This window comes from Python bivittatus, unplaced genomic scaffold (assembly GCF_059951505.1).
Source record: "Python bivittatus isolate LINGU-HERP-01145 unplaced genomic scaffold, Pbiv_v1 ctg000020_np1212, whole genome shotgun sequence".
NCBI classification, from domain to species: Eukaryota; Metazoa; Chordata; class Lepidosauria; order Squamata; family Pythonidae; genus Python; species Python bivittatus.
The window spans coordinates 48,604,792-48,621,513 of record NW_028277030.1 but is presented as its reverse complement, the minus strand read 5'-3'; the positions used below and the strand labels follow the sequence as shown (position 1 = coordinate 48,621,513).

The window sequence follows — 16,722 nt, the reverse complement described above, 5'->3', positions numbered from 1 at the left end:
AGAATGAGCCTTCGGGTGATTATCCTACCTTTTTGAACATGTGACCTTTGTTTGGGCCATCACTTGTTCAAATTGCTGTGTAGAATCTCAGCCTTTGGCCTTAAATCACAGTATGTTTAATGTCTTCACTTGTGACAATTGCTACTCCTTAGAAGTGTGGAACAGAATGTCCAGAGTTTCATCATTATATGAAAACCATTCAAAATGGTGCTTGTAACTGAGTTACTTGAAAGGCTGCCTTCTTCAAGTGGAATTGACCCTCCTGACTGGTGTATCTTGAGAGAAACTGTTGCTCATCCCCCATTTCTACAAGGACAGGGACAAAAGCTTGTAGGTACTGCTTCTCTGTAGAAGCACCTTGTTTATGGAACTGCCTCCTCCTAAAAATTAAGTTGGCTGTCCAGACCTTCTGGAAACTCCTTAAAACTGAAATTTCTAAGGATTTATGGGAAGGACACCCAGTTTGTTTTGACAATGTTTATGGTTTTAGAATTTTATCTATTTTAGTTCTTACCATGAATATTTTATTTAAATTCTTGTATTCCTTGTAAATTACTGTGAACCACCAAAAGTCTCATGATTGTAGTGGGTATAAACATAATAAGTAAATTATAGTGAATTGCTTACCTTTTACAGCAAATCAGAAGATGCTATACATTGCATCAGCCTTATACATTCAGTTATGAGTACCAAAGAAAATTAAAATGGACTCCAGAATGATCAAGGCTAGTCTCTGAGTGCTATTACTTACATATGTTAAAATGGCTAACAGTTCATAACAGTAAAATTATCAAATTAGGTCACTGATGTAAATTAACCCTAGTAAAGGCAAACAGCATTTTGATACATTCAAACTGAAAATGACTCTTGCTTCAGTTGGTTTGTCATGAGCATATAACATTTGAAAACCCAAATATTTCTAAGTATTGTCTGGTTGTTTTGAACAAGATGCTGTAGTGAACAGTGGCAACGTAGCTGCAGGTCCTGTTGGAAGACACTGAGAATCTTAAATCATTTCAATCTTGGTTCAGGCCTGGATTTGGGACAGATTGGCTTTGGACACCTCAATAAATGTGCTTTACTGAGGGACAGGGAGAATGGTACTCTGTTTCTCCTTCATGTCTCAATAGCTTTTAATACAGTCAAAGCTTGTACTTTCCTGGATTACCCTTGTCCTATGAGATTGGATTAAAAGGATGGTTTTCCATTCCTTTGGATTCTGTTCCTATTTGCAGGACAGAAAGTGAAAGATAGCCACAAGTTATAACTTTGTATGTAATAATAACATTCTATAAATACATTAGGTGTAATCAATACATTTGGGACAAGATATCATCATTTGTATTTCCATTAAAATCTATCTAGTTTGACTATGCATATCCACTACCTACAATCAGTGGTGAGAGATTGAGCACAACAGAGCTGAGAGTTAGTCTTGATAAGGGTGAAATTCTGCGAGTGGCTGGTTTCAGACTTGGGAGTTGGCAATTAATTGATCATGGGTGGGATGGTACTCCCTGCTGCAGGAACAGAGATGCTGTTTGAGACTGCTTATGGATTCAACTTTTTCACTAGAGGCCCAATTGATTTCTGTGGCTAAAGAGTGCCTACCACCAGCTTCAGTTTTTGTAATAGTTGTGACTGTCCCTGTTTTGGACAAAGGATAACTTTACCCAAGTGATGTATCCAGTGGTGTTGAATCACTGCGACACTCTCATACAAAACTGCCCTTGAGTGTGGCTCAAATGTTACAGGTAGTGCAGAATGCAACAACTAGTGTCAGTGAGGCTCACTGCTGTGCACAAAATATCCTTTTGCTGAAATCATAGATCACATCCTAGGTGGCTTTAACCATCCAGGACAGACCCGGAGCTAACATTATTACATCTTATTGAATCATCTTATTGGCTATTTGACTTTTTTGGATTTTTGACACTTGTTTTTATTTAGCTTCCTTCCTTTCATAAAATGGAGGCGTTTATACTTCTAGCAACTCTGTAAAGAACTCTGGAGGGGTGTGTGTGTGATAGGCTTTAGCATTACTTTCTCCAGCAAAGTACTGATCGCAATCATGGATGACAAAAGGTTTAGCCTCTGAATTTCTGCACACCTGGGGGGTCAGGAAGGAATTCAGTGGCCATAAAAATGGTTTTGAGAATGGCACGTGAGGCCTGTAGGTTCCCCCCTCCCTGCTCTACAAGCTACACAGAATGCAGAAGGGTTGAAAGCAGTTTATGGACTAGGTACAGATAACCTTAAAAAAATCAGATTATATAATAGCACAGATATTATTTAACCCAAAGTATCAGCAATTTAAAACTCATGTGAGGTAGTAAACTAAAGCAGTTATGAAAATGAGTGAAGCTGACACTGCTTCCCATGATGTACATACATACATTTCTTGTCTGTCAGCTGTGATCAGATTTTACAGGTTTCCAAAACAGTATGAACTTCCTGTTGACAGAACTGATGTCTGTATATACCAAAATCAGAATTTTCTATATCAAACTGCCTTCATCTCCCCTGCTCTTTACACATACTTAACCTCAAGGCTATAGATCTAATTCTGCCGCATTGGTTTGTTCTTGGCCCACGAATAAGATAGGAAGCACATTAGTTCTCTCACTTACAGCCATATGTTAATTCTACAGAGGATTTATTTCTTTCTTCCCAGCACCTGAGCATCCCCTTATGGCATATTGGCATCTCTGGAGCAACAGGCAACTCCCCAGTGGGTCTTTCCTGATGGATATTGATCTTACTGTTCTACACGAGACTCTGTGAATGCAGATGTTTTTCGGAATGGTAAGATGAAATCTGCTTGCCCTGGGGCAAGCTGGGGAAATGTGAGGTTAATGTATTTCTGAAATGCTTCCCTGGTTTCTAATATTTCAGCTTCCAGGCTGTCTTTCCAGGCTGTCATGTATTCCAGCTGCTGGTTCAGAGACAGGATCTCACCATATTTCCTGTTCACTTCGTTGTTCACCTCTTCAAGCTGAGCCTCGCGAACATTTTCAGCATTTTCAAGCAGTTTCTTAGCTTCTTCCTCAAACTCTTTTTGGGAGACCTTAAAGGCAGTTTCTAATTCATGTTTTTTCTCCCAGGCTAACTGTTGCAGGTTCTTCTGATAAATTTCATTAGCAATTATCCCAGCCTGGTGAATTTGCTCCAAATATTTCCTGGATGAATGAAAGAACATACAGTCAGTTTAGAAATGATTTCCATTGCCAGTGACTTTGAACTGCAGTTTATGCAGATTGCTTAATTAAAATATTAAATTATGTAGACAGTTAAAGGAACAAGAGTAAGCCCAGAGTAAAAATCTGCAGAGAGTAAGGAAGATGACCTTGACAGAAATATGCAAGATCCATCACCAGGGCGGTGGGGTGTGAAACATATTTTAAGCCCGCAACAGACAGATAATATTCAGAAGCAGCTCAGACAGACACCTTCCTGATTCACCGAGTATAAGAATGGGGAGAAGGTCCAGCACAGGGAAACCTGCAAGATTCTGTTAATCTCAATAAAAGTAGTTTTAGCACTTCATATGGAGTTATTTTCTTGATCTGGTCAACCTAGCGGGGCTGACAAAATCCAAATGGCAAAACTCACATTATTCTATTGCACTAGCTTATACCCCTAAACTCATATTTTAGGGAGTTGGCTATACTGACTCAGTAAAAAATTGCAAAACCTTGCAAATTGCAGTACAAGACACAGGATAGCTGGACAGGTCAAAATTTTCTTTTCTGAAATAAGTTTAAATTCTTTTTAAAAAGCCTATATTATAGATATTTCTGTAATTAAGGTTGAGGAGAGAAAATACAAAGCTTCTTCTTTCTTGCTGTTACCGCATTAAATTTGGAGGCGGTGATTTTATCCATCTTTGAAGAGCAGGCACTTAACTCAAATGAAGTAAAAAATATGGGTCATTTCTTCACAGTTGACTTAAGAAATAATTACACTGTCTAGTCATCTTCAATATAACTTCATTTATGTATTCAAGATCTGGTCATACAGTATTCAGATTTCTGATGGCATATGGCTATTCACAGAACAAAACTTTTGACGTAATTACTTTTTTTCAATGTCCAATTATTCATTAATTGTCTAAAGTTTTGGGGACATGACTTAAGCACTGCCTTTGTCACTCTACACGGAATTTGTCAGATTATATGTACAAAATAAAAATGGAGCATGAATTAGTTCAAGTTTTAAATAGGGATATAGGCCCCATCATCTCAGAGGAGTTCAGATATGTGCTTCTGCAGGCATAAGGAAGGGCCTTTTCTAACAGTGCATTGTCCTTAAATGAGAAAAGAGGATAAAGCCAGAAATATGCCTTAACTGGCACAAGACAATGGTCTTGTACATAATTATTTAAAATTATTTAATTATTTAAAATACTAACAAAAGAATACACCACATTTGCATGCATAGCACAAAGGCCTACCACACTAGACCTTACAACAGTTTAACAGAGCAGTTGGAGAGGATTTCTTCCCTTCATGAAACTCTGGATCAAACACAATGTCTGATACAAAATCATAAATTTTTTTAAAAGGACATATGATAGTTAAACTCAGTACTTTTCTTGCTTGCTAAGAAGTACAGCTATCTTGTGTCTCTCATCCTGTCTTGCTTCAGATACAGTTGCCATTTTTTCCACAGAAAGCTGTAGCATGATCCGCTGAAGTTTGTGACTGTTCCTCTGCTCAGCAGCTTCTGATTCTCTCTTCAGCTCCAGTTCCAAGTGCTGCAACATTTCTGCCCTTGTGTTCTTCAAAGTTTCCTTTAGCAAAAATAAATACACCAATAAATACATCAGAAGAACAAAAAAATCAGAATAAGAAAAAGTTACTGTTTCTTCCTCCTGCTTTAAATAAGAGCCTGGAAAAAATGTAACTGCCAGAAGCAGATTGAGTTTTTGAATCCTTTCCTATCTTAAGCTTCCCTGTGTGTACAAACCTAGCATGTCGGGGGGGGGGGCGGGAATTAGAAGTCTTTCTCTAATTTTCTGACTTTTCCTATGCAGGGATTTTTCCCCCACAGGGGAAAGCATATACGTGACACTGATTAAGATCCAGGAAAGATAATATCTTCTGCAATTTCTACATGCTCATAAAGATCTGGAACTTATTTTTACTTGCATGAATGAAATGGAGTTCTATTTATAGAATGGACTTTCTTATTACCTCCTTTTCTCTGTTCCCTTGCCAATCTGTTCCTGAGGGTTAGGTGAACCTTGGAAATGATATAGATATAGATATAGAGATAGAGATAGAGATAGATATAGAGATAGAGATAGAGATAGAGATAGAGATAGAGATAGAGATAGAGATAGAGATAGAGATAGAGATAGAGATATATACTGTAGGAGGAAGAGTCTCAAATCACCAGAAATCACAGTTTCTTATGCTAATGATAGGTCTATGTAGATTCCAAAGCATTGTGCTGTTGTTTAATATGGAGGAAACAAAAATAAAGTTACTACTGACTTCTAATATTTGTTCATGTTTCCTTTTAAGAACTTCAATATCTTTCTTGTGTAGAGCATCAGCACGACTGAGAGCATCTTCTACTGCATCTTCTTTTGCTGTTTCAGCCTACAGAACAAGGCATGTATAGTTAGTTAAGACAACTGTGCTAAAGATGTTCTGATCCCACAGTACAATCTAAATTGCTATCGTGGCTCTTTAGCAATACAGTGGCACTTGTTAGTGGAATTGATTCTTCTCCCATTGTACCCCCCCAACCTGTTCTAGAGAGGGTTGTTCAGGAAAGTGCTATTGCACAAGCAGAAGTCAGCTCTAACCCCAAATGTGTTAATTTTTCATATTCTGTGATGAACATAAGAATAGTCCTTTGGATCAGGCTAAGGCCCATCTTAGACTAACTTTTTTTCACAGTGGCCAACCAGATGTCTCTGGGGTGCTCATAACCAGGGGATGGGCATGCCAGTCTCCTACCACTGTTTCTCTGCAACTGGTATTTGGTAGCACATTTTCCCCAATCTCATTTTGAATTAATAGTCTGTTGATATACTGTACATCATCCATGAATTTATACAATTTCCTTTTAATGTAACCCAACACCCAACTTAGTGGACTTTACCGCATTATGTGATAATGAATCCCACAGGTTAATTATGTGCATATACACACATGCCCGTTCTAAACCTCCTGACAATCAGCTTCATTGGATGACCCTGATCCCAGTGTTTTAAGAGATAAAACTTCTGTTCACTTTCTCCATGTCATGCATGAATTTATATACCCTGACTTCGTGATCTCCCTCGGTCATATTTTTCTAAGCTAAAGGGTCCCAAGCATTCTAGATTGTTCATGTAAAGGTGTTTGAGCCCCTTATCATTTAAGTTGTCCTCCTCTGCACATTTCCTAGGTCTGCTATTCTTTTTTTTTAAATGTGACAACCAGAACCATACATAGTATTCCAGCTGTGTATCACAGATTTGTATAGAGGCAGTATGTTTTATATTGTTTGATTTTCCATCCTTTTCCTAATGATTCCTAAGATAGAATTTGCCTTTTTTTCAGTTGCTGGACATTGAGTTAATTTCTTCATTGAGCTATCCACTGTTATCTCATGATCTATTTCTCTTCTCTCTCTTCTATCAGTATGAAGGTATATATCAGTCTGTATATAAAGTTAAGCTGTGTGCTTCAATATGTATGCATTTTTCTTCTTCATTTTGCTTCAGAAACCTTAAAGAGATAACTGTAGGGAAGGCAAAGATTCTGCTATACATAGTTTATATTTCAGCTTTGATAAAAGCCATTAACTTCCATTCGTAATTTAATATCGCAAATATGGTAGGCATATTTTGAAGCATGTCTAGTTGAGCTGTAAACTGGAGAAAATCACAGTTGACACCGCATAATTACTTGGGTTGAGTTCTGGTCGTAGTTTGGGTTAAGCAATTTCAGAAATCAGCCTTTCTTTGGACTCATTTTGAAAGCCATTATGTGACCCCATGGAAATCCTGTACCCACAGAACCTTCTTTCAGGGAGGTAGATCTGTTGCAATATCTGCATTCAGAATCATAAGAAATAAAATGGAGAATACTGAATTGCAGACATGCATTTGATCCTTTTCTCCATTAGAAGCTTATATTATATGACAGTCTTAAATACACATATCTGATTCATCTTTTTTGTTTTTATTTCAAATAAATTGGGCTTTTCACAATATTACTTTGGATCAACTTAGAATGTAAAACAGTTTTTTTTAATTATCTGCTACCTGACAGTTTATACTTATTAAGCACTTGTCTGGCCTATTAAATCCTGATGCCATAATTGCCTCTGAAGTTCCAGAGTTATTGGAGGCTTAGAAGAATCAATGGAGAATCTTAAGCCAGTAATTAACTTTTATAAAATGTTGAAGGAAGTGTATAAGATTGGCATTAACAATTTATGCAAACTTTGGAAAAACAAGTTTAATGTTGCTTTTATAAATCAGTGAAAGGCCACGTTAAAAATATGAAATTATTTTATTTTATTATTACTAATATTTACATCCCTCTCTACTCCAGCTGGCTCCAAGCAGTGCTTTGTTTAATCTTAAAATGAGGTTAATACTATAAAATTCTACTTCATGTATATTGAACAACTCACACATTTTAAAAAAGTGGAATCAATTGCCTAATTGGAGATGCAGTTGAGAAGTTGGAACCTTAACTCATATGGTCTAGATTTGAGCTATTATTGCCAGCCTTTGGAATGAAATCCATAGGATATTTAGACTGAACATAATTGGTTAAGGACAGATAGCATTTGGATTCTACCAAGATTTTTTGTGTAGGGGGCATGGCCAAAAAACTATTATTAAACAACATTAGAAGGACAAATCTATAATTGACTTATACCTGAACTGCTGATATATATTAACATCTATTAACATCCATCACAGGAAGATCTGCATTACACAGTAAGCATTAGGAATGTTTTTAATACTTGACATGACAGAAGAATACTCTTACCTGAAACAAGAGTTTAGCCTGCATTTTTTCTATTCGTTTTTGTATTTCCAGGTCTCTTTGGTCTGCATCTTCTTGCTTAAGGTCTGCTCCAATCTCTGTATAAAGTAATACAATGATTGAAGGCCACAGCATATAGTATATATGGATTATGTATGCCACCTATCCTTCTAAATAAAATAATCAAATAATCAAAAATGTAATTTAAAAGCATTAAACCACAACTATCATTTTGTGAAGATTATTGTGCCCAATCAACAGGCCATACTTATATTGATTTAAACATATAAGAAATGTTGCACATACAGTATTAGGCCGCTAGGTCTCTGATTAGGGTTGATAAGAGTTTAACCCAGTAACTTAGGGAGGGAAATCCCCCATCCCTACCCTAACCTTTTCACATTTCAGATTGCCTCAACAGATGATGTGGCAACGGCAAGACCAATCCCTGCAGATACTTACTGATGTACCATGGGATGCTCTTCCATCTATACTGATGGAGGGATCCTGGCAGAGCATTCCATCTACAGTATTATGCAGATAATGTGAACATCTGAAGCAGGCATTCTAGGTTGGTGGATATTCCAGCAGTGGAGGCATTCAAGTTGCTCTAGTTTTCTCTCCAAAAGTGATCAGAAGAAAGATCACACAGGCCAGAAATAAGTAATAATCATGTGATTTGATGATAATACTGTAGAAATTAGACATAAATGAGCATACTGGTCATAGCACTACTTTTGTCATGGATGGGTTGAAGGGGGCCCCCAAGCAAGCCCTAAGAATCAATAATCTGTAACTGCAAATCCAAGCATTAGCATAGTGTATACTATAGTAAGCCAAACCAAGCCATCTTCAGACCTTAAACTCTTTCTTTTCCTTCAAGGTCAGAGAAAGCCACTTTAATCCTTTGCCAGCAGATTAAAGCTATGCTCCCCCAACGATTCAACACAAAGCACTAATTTCACACATTAAGCCATACTTTGCTTAACCATGGTTTGTTGGAAAAAACACAGCTGTCCACATTCACACACATGCTAAGCCATAAGCTATGGTTTATGAACCACTATAGCTGGATTCATACAACATACAAAACCCAAATCAAACAAAACATGATAGCTTAATGTAATGTTTGAACCCAGTTTCTCTCAACTGATTCTAAGATTAGTCACTGAGGCCAGCGATAGTTGCCTCCCCCATTAACATATTCATTATAAAGAAATCTAAAATATATATTCAAAGTCCATTGAAACATTTAATAATTAAAATAGGTCCTTGAGTTTTGAAGACTCCTATTTTGTATATTATGGACCATCAAACTATTGATAGTACAGGATGACACTGTATGTGCTTAGATCAGGTGACGAATTTATAAATTTCCATATCTTTCATTTTCCTCCTCTTTGGTAAATATCAAGTAGAAAGGTATCTTCCCTACCAGACCAAAGATGCTCTTTTACTTAATGACATTTACAGCCTTTTTCCTATTTTTTCTCTTATTCTGCGGTTTTAGGATTAATAACTAGAACTGTTCATATTCTTGTATGCAGATTCCTTAGAACATATCAAATATGTGAATCATCAAGAGTTATTTAGGGAATTGACTTACCTAATATATTCTTGTGTGTATAGTACCGAGTTTTATAAGGTTTATATTCCCTAATCCGTTCAAAAGTCTCTGGTGTAGGAGGTGGTGGGATTAGTTTTGAACAAACAGCACAGCAAACAAATGTATCAAAATCTGGGTTTCTAATCATGATTGCATGGAGATCTTTTTCTTCCTTTGAAGAGAATGAAGTGTTGTAACTGATTCAGATGCAGAAACGAAAGCTTAGTTCTTCCATTCAAAACTGAAATATATTTGGTGTTCCTTTGGATCCGTGCATGTCAGTGAAATAAAGAAGATGGTTTCACCATTGTATGGCAAGATGGTCAGTGGAAGAAAGAGAAAGGGGCCACCATTGTATGGCAAGATGGTGTCTCCTGTATCCAACTGTTTCTTCAGGACCTCTATGTTAAGGAGCAATAGAAGTCACATCGCCATGACCGAGTCTGAGTCAAATCCCACCCAAGTAACTGTTGCTAGGCAAAGTAAGCTTTGCTCATAAAAGCATCTGAGACATCAGTTAATATTACTTAGCATCCTAGAATATTTTTTTTAATTGATAAGGTTTCATCTACCTGTCTAAGACAATGTATATTAATCCTTAAAGCATTTACTATCCAAACACTTAAAACTAAAAAACTTAGTATTCCACTAAATGGAAATATGTGGGGAAGCTCAAAATATTGAAAGAACTCATGGGAATATATTTTAACAGATTAGTTTTATTGTCTTGAGTGAAAAGTATCAATTCATCAATAATTTCAAATACTAAATCATAAATAAAGTAATTTGGAAGAGACTATGCACAGCTTTCCCTTATTTAATATTTGAATATTAAAAAGTTGCACAGTTGGATGACTGCACAAAAGACACATTTTAGAACTACTTTTGGAGTTTTAGTAAGTAACAATAGTAAGTAACAATAAATCTAAAAATCAGACTGAGAACTTCTGGCAATAATTCCAAAGCACTTATTGACACTGTATGGTAGAAGTAAGTTGCACATATTCTACAGTACTCCTTTTTTTATAATGCCGCTTTATTCAAAATATTAATATATTTAGCATTCCATACTGATATTTAAACTGGACATTTCAAAAAAAGCATTCACCATTGCATAAAAATAAATGCTGATCCTCCAGACAAAATCCTGAAAGTCACAATTCAGAAAACCAAATGTCTCCTTCCATGATGGTATTTAAATCAATATTTACAATCAGTTTCTTTAGTCCCATTTAGAAGTCTTACGTTTCATAAGTCTATTTCCTTCACTGTCAATAGCTTCATAGAGATCCTTTTTGTTTTCTTGTTGTGCGTGCAAGTACCCAATGTAAGCTACACAAACAGTAATTGTTGCAAGGCCAAAAGCCATGACTGCTTTGTTCTGTGGAAATAAAAATAAGATATTGAAATCCAGACATTTTATTTAATCCATGTTCTATGCCAAGCATCCCAGATGCCAAAAGTATTTTATTAAGCTACTTCCTGATGACTTGTTATTTTATTATCTATCTTCATTTAGCTTTCAGAGAGAAAAGGAAATGGATAGAATTAAGGTTGCAATTCTCTATATATCTGGAAATATAACCCACCAAACACTATTAGATTATCTCTGCGTAGAGAAGTCTGGAATTGCACTGAAGCCACCATGACCATTAGGAAAGGTTGACACAAGATCCAACAGTTCTTTTGAAAACCACAGCACCCAAGTGGCCTTGGCTGATCTTGGAAAAGCTAAGCAAGGATGGATCTGGTTAATACTTGAATGGGAGACCACCAGGACATCCCAGGGCTCTAGGCTAGAATGAGAATTTGAAAAGGCATCCTGGAAGGTAGTGGCAAACCAAGTCTGTACTGTTGGCAAAATAGCAACATTATTTGCGTAGCCCATAAGAGTCAAGTTTTTTTTTTTTTTTGCAGTGGTCCCAACTATTTGACCACTTTACTATGAAACGAAAGGCCTGTAAATTGCAAAGAAGTAGACTGACTTAGTTGACTAAGGTATATAAAATATAAATATTTAAGCTTTTTAAATTCCTCAACACCTATTTTTACATAGACTCTATGTTCCTTGAGTGTGAAATGTTTGTGTTTGGACAAAATGGGTCTCATCCAGAATGCATGCTGTTTTCCCATTCGCTTTAAATTTGTTCCTGTTAATGACTGCTTAAGTTTTATAGTATGTTGTCTACAATTCAGTACAGCTATAGAAATACTCAAATCCACTGACTTCTGTAAACTTAACTCCATAGACAAATTATTTAATTATAAAATAATTGCTGGTAAGCTACAGAGTATATAGGGGTCATTACAGTTTTCCTATTCATGTTAAAATAAACTTGAGACACTGTGACTAACGTATTTTGATATCACACTATTCTAATTAGCAAATTACCAGCTTACTTCTTTCTATCCAAATGAATGTTACATCTGAATTAAAAAATGGAAAGAAAGCTATCAGTAATTAAATATAAATGACCTCTTAAATGACATGTTAAACCTGGCATGATAAATCAAAATTGACTAGATTCAGATAAAATGCTAAGCCATAAACCATAAACCCAAAACATAAAGGCTGGGCTCAAACAGCATACTAAACCAAAACCCAAACTATTATTGAGATGTGTGACTATGGCCACATAACAGGCTATGCAACTGAGGTGCAGGCAACAATATGGACATACTTAAATCAGCTGTCTCAAATAATTGCTGTTCTCTTACAGGTTTAATGAAAAGTTCTGGATTCACAGCACGGAACAAAGTAGTAGTTCGAACACCTCGGAGTCCCGGAGTTCGATAATCTTTCTCTTTGGGTGCTTCATGCTGAATATCTGGAGGCTGTGGTGCTGAAGACATCTTACTGCAGCAGAAATATTTGGACTGAGTTCATAGTTAGGAACTGTAAAGACATGTAGATAAACCTCAATGGTGAGCAATGTTTTAGGGATGGGGGGGCTAAAACTCAGCCTCCTGATCTTCCAAAAGGCTGCAGGTGAAGTCTCTGGAAGGGACAGGCTCCAAACAGTTTTGTTGTTTATTCCTCTTCTTGTTTTATGTTATGATGAGGAGGAAAGCAGGAGGCATCTGAGAAAACCCATTCCTGCCTTTAAGCCCCTCTCCCAGAACTAAAAATTGCCATTTTTCACACCACTTCTGGGCTACTTTGGAGTTAAGGTGGGGATGCAAGTCACCTGCATAGTCCAACAGTATGTATGTTTATTTGAAAATGAATCTGCTAAGTTCAGGTAAGTGGGCATAATCGAACTTCTTACAAAATCTCTCTCCTATACTCTGTGTTATTTATTATTTTCATTATTTATGTCTTCTACAGTTTACTTTCACCCACGGATCTCCTAGCACTAGCCATCGAAAGACAACGTCCAACTTTCTTCCTTTATGGATTTTCTGTGGTGAATCCATAAAGGAAGAGGTGAAGCGAGGAAGACCTGGGACGACTCCCATGGACCACCACAGTATCGGCACCCCCCTTTTGAAAAATTCTGCACCGAGGTTAAGTAGACCGCACACTGCAAGCTTTCCTGGAAGCATCCAAGCTCTCTAGAAAGTTTTTCCCAGTCCTACTTGCAGAAAACAGAGCTTGAACCTAAGATCACTGACGTGGAAAGCCTGAGCACGAGCAAAGAGCTCGCAACTTTCCCTAACCTTAGCACGGCTACCAGGGAAAAATCCGGACGGCCGCTAATAGCAGCGTGCGTGCTCTGAGTCTCCAGTCTGCCATCTTGTCGGATTTTTCCAGCAGCCCAGATCTGGTAGCCCTTAGCAGTGGCTCCCTACTAGCGAGGAAGAATAGGCGCCCTCTTCGGGGTTTCAGTACGTTAAAAGGGGCACCCCTAAGACGGCAGCAAGCAAGACAGCGAAAGACCTCCAACACCTCACTCACCCCCCTCCGCTCGCGGCCTTCCTAGGTTGCAAACGCGGAGCTGAAGGAGGACTCGGGCGGGGGGGCGTCTTCCGCCTCTGCCGCTCTGTAGAGAGCGCCCCCTACTCGCGAGAGAGCTCGAGAGCGCCCCCTACTCTGTGGAGGCCAGAACGGCGCTTTGCTACAAGCTAGGCGGCTGGGCTAGAAAGAGAAAGAGAGCGAACGAGCCAGAGTACCCAATCAGGACTGAGCGAAATCGTTTATTTTCGCCTCCCGGTAACTAGCTCCTGCGGGGCAGAATCATTATTGGTGGTCTCACAGCCAGAGGTTTAGGCTGGATCTGGCATTTTTGTCCACCTCTCGAGTCCTTCCCAAGGGCCTGGGATAGGCAGATGCTGTTTGATGATGTTAAAGGTATCATCGCAGGATGGAAGCTGTTCCAAGTAAAGCTGCCTTTTGCAATTGACTGGTGGCGATTTTGATGGTGTTCAAGTGGTGCTCCAGATGTTTTGGGATTGCACCCAAGGAGCTACTGCTATTGGTACTATCTTTGCTTTCTTTTGCCATAGTCGTTCTACTTCTATTTGCAGGTTGTTGTATTTTGTGACTTTCTCCAGTTCTTTCTCTTCTCTTCTGCTGTCTCCAGGCATTGCAATGTCCACTATCCAGACTTTTCTGTCTTTCTTATCAACAGTTGTTAAGTCGGGGGTGTTGTGTGGCAGGTGCTGGTCTGAATTCTAAAATCCCAGAGCACTTTTGTTGCTGTTGCTGCTGCTGCTGCTGCTGCTTCCTCTTCCTCTTCCTCTTCCTCTGGCCTCCCAACTCCAGTGGACTCTGGGCAGTGTACAAAACTAGAAAAAACAAAAACAGCTAAAAACATTAAATCAGACAGGAGGGTTAAATCAAAAGGAGAGTTCCAACAAAAATATTCCCGTTTGGCAGTGGGGGGAGTAATTGGAAATGTTCAGGTGACCTACCTGCAGCTTTGAGAAAAATCCAACTACAAAGGATTGAGGAATGGAGGGGAGAACTGGGATCTGTTCCAGGCACATGGGATCCAGTCATGTATGCGTATGAACCTATCTGTCTGTCAAGCAGTGTTACAGCAGGGGAGCTGGCCTTACACCTTCTAGATTGGTTAGACTTCCGTTCCCATCATCCCAGCCAGCCTGGTCCCCACCATGCCTGCAGAGCACCTCCTTTGAGAAGCCATTTCTTTCAACCAGAAGAGAGCTTTATGTCTGATAGAAATTCTAATACTGTGTCCAAATGTCTTTTGTCCTAAGGTTTGCTTCAGTAGAATGAGTTAAGATTCTCCTGTTCTAACTTTTAGAGTCCCTTTTATTTCCTTATGTTGGAGAAATTTTGCTGCAGAGCTGTGGTTTAGATCTCCTGGGAGCTATAATGTAATAAACTTGTTCTCTTACCAATACGTATGTGGAGCTTCCAATTGGTAGTCAAAAATTAACAGACCACTTAGGCAGCCTTCTCCAGCCTGGTCATCTCTAGATAAATTTGGAGTTCAGACTACAATTCCCAGAATTCTTAGGCAGCATGTCCATTGCCAGTCAACATATGTCAAGAGCAGCAGGCTGGGAAAGGTAGCATAATATTGGATTAGTAAACCATACCTTGTGTATTGTCGAAGGCTTTCACGGCCAGCATACGATGGCTGGTGTGGGTCTTCCGGGCTGTGTGGCCCGGAAGACCCACACCAGCCAAACCACACCTTCTTATTTAAACTGAATGTCATGCTGACATTTGTCAGTGTAAATGCAATTCATATGTGTTACTTGTTTGCAAATAGGAAAGAATGAAAATGTAGACAATCTGCATTAGTACCAAAGATTCAATGAGCCATCTGTGTTTTGTGTCAATATTTAACTCACAGCACATCATCTGCTCTACTAGCAGCTATTGTTGTGGCAACAGCTTTTATAATGAATCCTCATTGAAGAAAACAGAGGATGTTAGTAGCATTCAACTCTCTTATAAATTTTATAAATTCAAGTCTCTTATAAATCAACAAACCCCATCATTGCCATCTTCTATGGCCCAACACTGATTTGGGTGAAAGGACTGGTAAACCAATATGTCTGGTGGACACTAAGTTGAGGAAGACTACTTGAAAACAACCTGAATTTGTCAACATGAGCCACTAATTTACCTGTCAAAATTATGTGTGTGTGGGGGGGTGTCTGTCTCTCTCTCTGTCGCTCTCTCTCTCCTGAGTTCCAAATGCTTTTGTTAAAACACAGCAGTAGTGAATGCTTACATTTCAGAATTAAAGATTTTATCAAAAATAAAACATTTGCTGTTTCTGTGTTACTGACTGTTGAAAGAAGCAGTTAAATTCAATTGCCTGGCTTGCTTTGGTAAATAAAGATTAAAACAAATGAGTCACTAACTAAATAATACTGAACAGAAAGAGACTGATCACTTTAAATAGTACAGTAGGCAAACAGTGTTTTGTTCCATTTATTTTCATATAGTTTACTCATACCGAATAAAACTACAGAGCAGAAAGCGCACCACCAAGCTAAAAATATTACTCAGAGCGGAGTTAGGCCTGTCAAAGAGCTAAGAATCTAAATTACAGAAATCTGTTATTTAGTTTAACATCCCATATTGACTGAGGTACACATAGTTTGGATAGCTTCTAGCCTTAAGGCTGAACCCAGACTTTAGTATCACCCATTACAGTAAACCATATTTTGGTTTTGATTAGGTTTGTTACAAGAAACGCTCATCTATAAATTGTAGCTTGTTTAGTGTAATGTGTGGATCAGCTAACTGTGGCTTATTTAACAAATCATGGTTAAAACACTGACATTCAACTTTGCATATGCTGGCTTTTTGCCCCTAGGAACCTACTGACTACTAGATAGTTAGCAAAAGGACTCTTGACTTTTATCACCTTTCTTTGCCTAAAAGGCTTACTTTGCACATGTTACATGTCTCCTATTGGTTAGACTGATGTTTTCAGAGTTTTCATCACTTACTTCCTCTCTGAGTTCAGTTATTTTTCTTTGGACTCTGATCTGTAAAGTTCAGGTTCTCACCTGACTTGTTCTCTCTCCTAAATGGAGATATATATATATGCAGTACTAGCTTTAAAGGAACTTGTGTCTTTTTATTTCATGCAAACACCAGCCATACAAATACTTCCTTACAAAACTTACACTCCATCTTTAATGTTCCATACATTGTTTTCACTGTTCCAAGCTACTCACTAACCA

The 16,722-nt window shown here is 38.1% G+C and overlaps 2 protein-coding genes across 4 annotated transcripts; both read right to left on the bottom strand.

The window, feature by feature from the left end:
- Positions 1-2,215: 2,215 nt before the first annotated feature.
- Positions 2,216-10,352, bottom strand: CUNH6orf163 (chromosome unknown C6orf163 homolog). 2 transcript variants are annotated; one of them, XM_025174280.2, is made up of 5 exons: positions 9,607-10,352; positions 8,004-8,098; positions 5,499-5,606; positions 4,590-4,792; positions 2,216-3,179 (listed from the first exon to the last, which is right to left on the bottom strand). In XM_025174280.2, the coding sequence occupies exons 1-5, from the start codon at positions 9,752-9,754 to the stop codon at positions 2,759-2,761; spliced, it is 975 nt and encodes a 324-aa protein (XP_025030048.2). In that variant the 5' UTR covers positions 9,755-10,352; the 3' UTR covers positions 2,216-2,758. The 2 variants fall into 2 exon arrangements, with proteins under 2 accessions (XP_025030048.2, XP_025030049.2); XM_025174281.2 differs by having other exon boundaries at positions 8,004-8,691; positions 9,607-9,737.
- Positions 10,353-10,497: 145 nt separating this feature from the next.
- Positions 10,498-13,606, bottom strand: SMIM8 (small integral membrane protein 8). Of its 2 annotated transcripts, none has more exons than XM_007440014.4 (3): positions 13,505-13,606; positions 12,325-12,463; positions 10,498-10,987 (listed from the first exon to the last, which is right to left on the bottom strand). In XM_007440014.4, the coding sequence occupies exons 2-3, from the start codon at positions 12,457-12,459 to the stop codon at positions 10,829-10,831; spliced, it is 294 nt and encodes a 97-aa protein (XP_007440076.1). In that variant the 5' UTR covers positions 12,460-12,463; positions 13,505-13,606; the 3' UTR covers positions 10,498-10,828. The 2 variants fall into 2 exon arrangements, with proteins under 2 accessions (XP_007440076.1, XP_007440075.1); XM_007440013.4 differs by having other exon boundaries at positions 12,325-12,502; positions 13,505-13,602.
- Between the last annotated feature and the right edge of the window lie 3,116 nt (positions 13,607-16,722).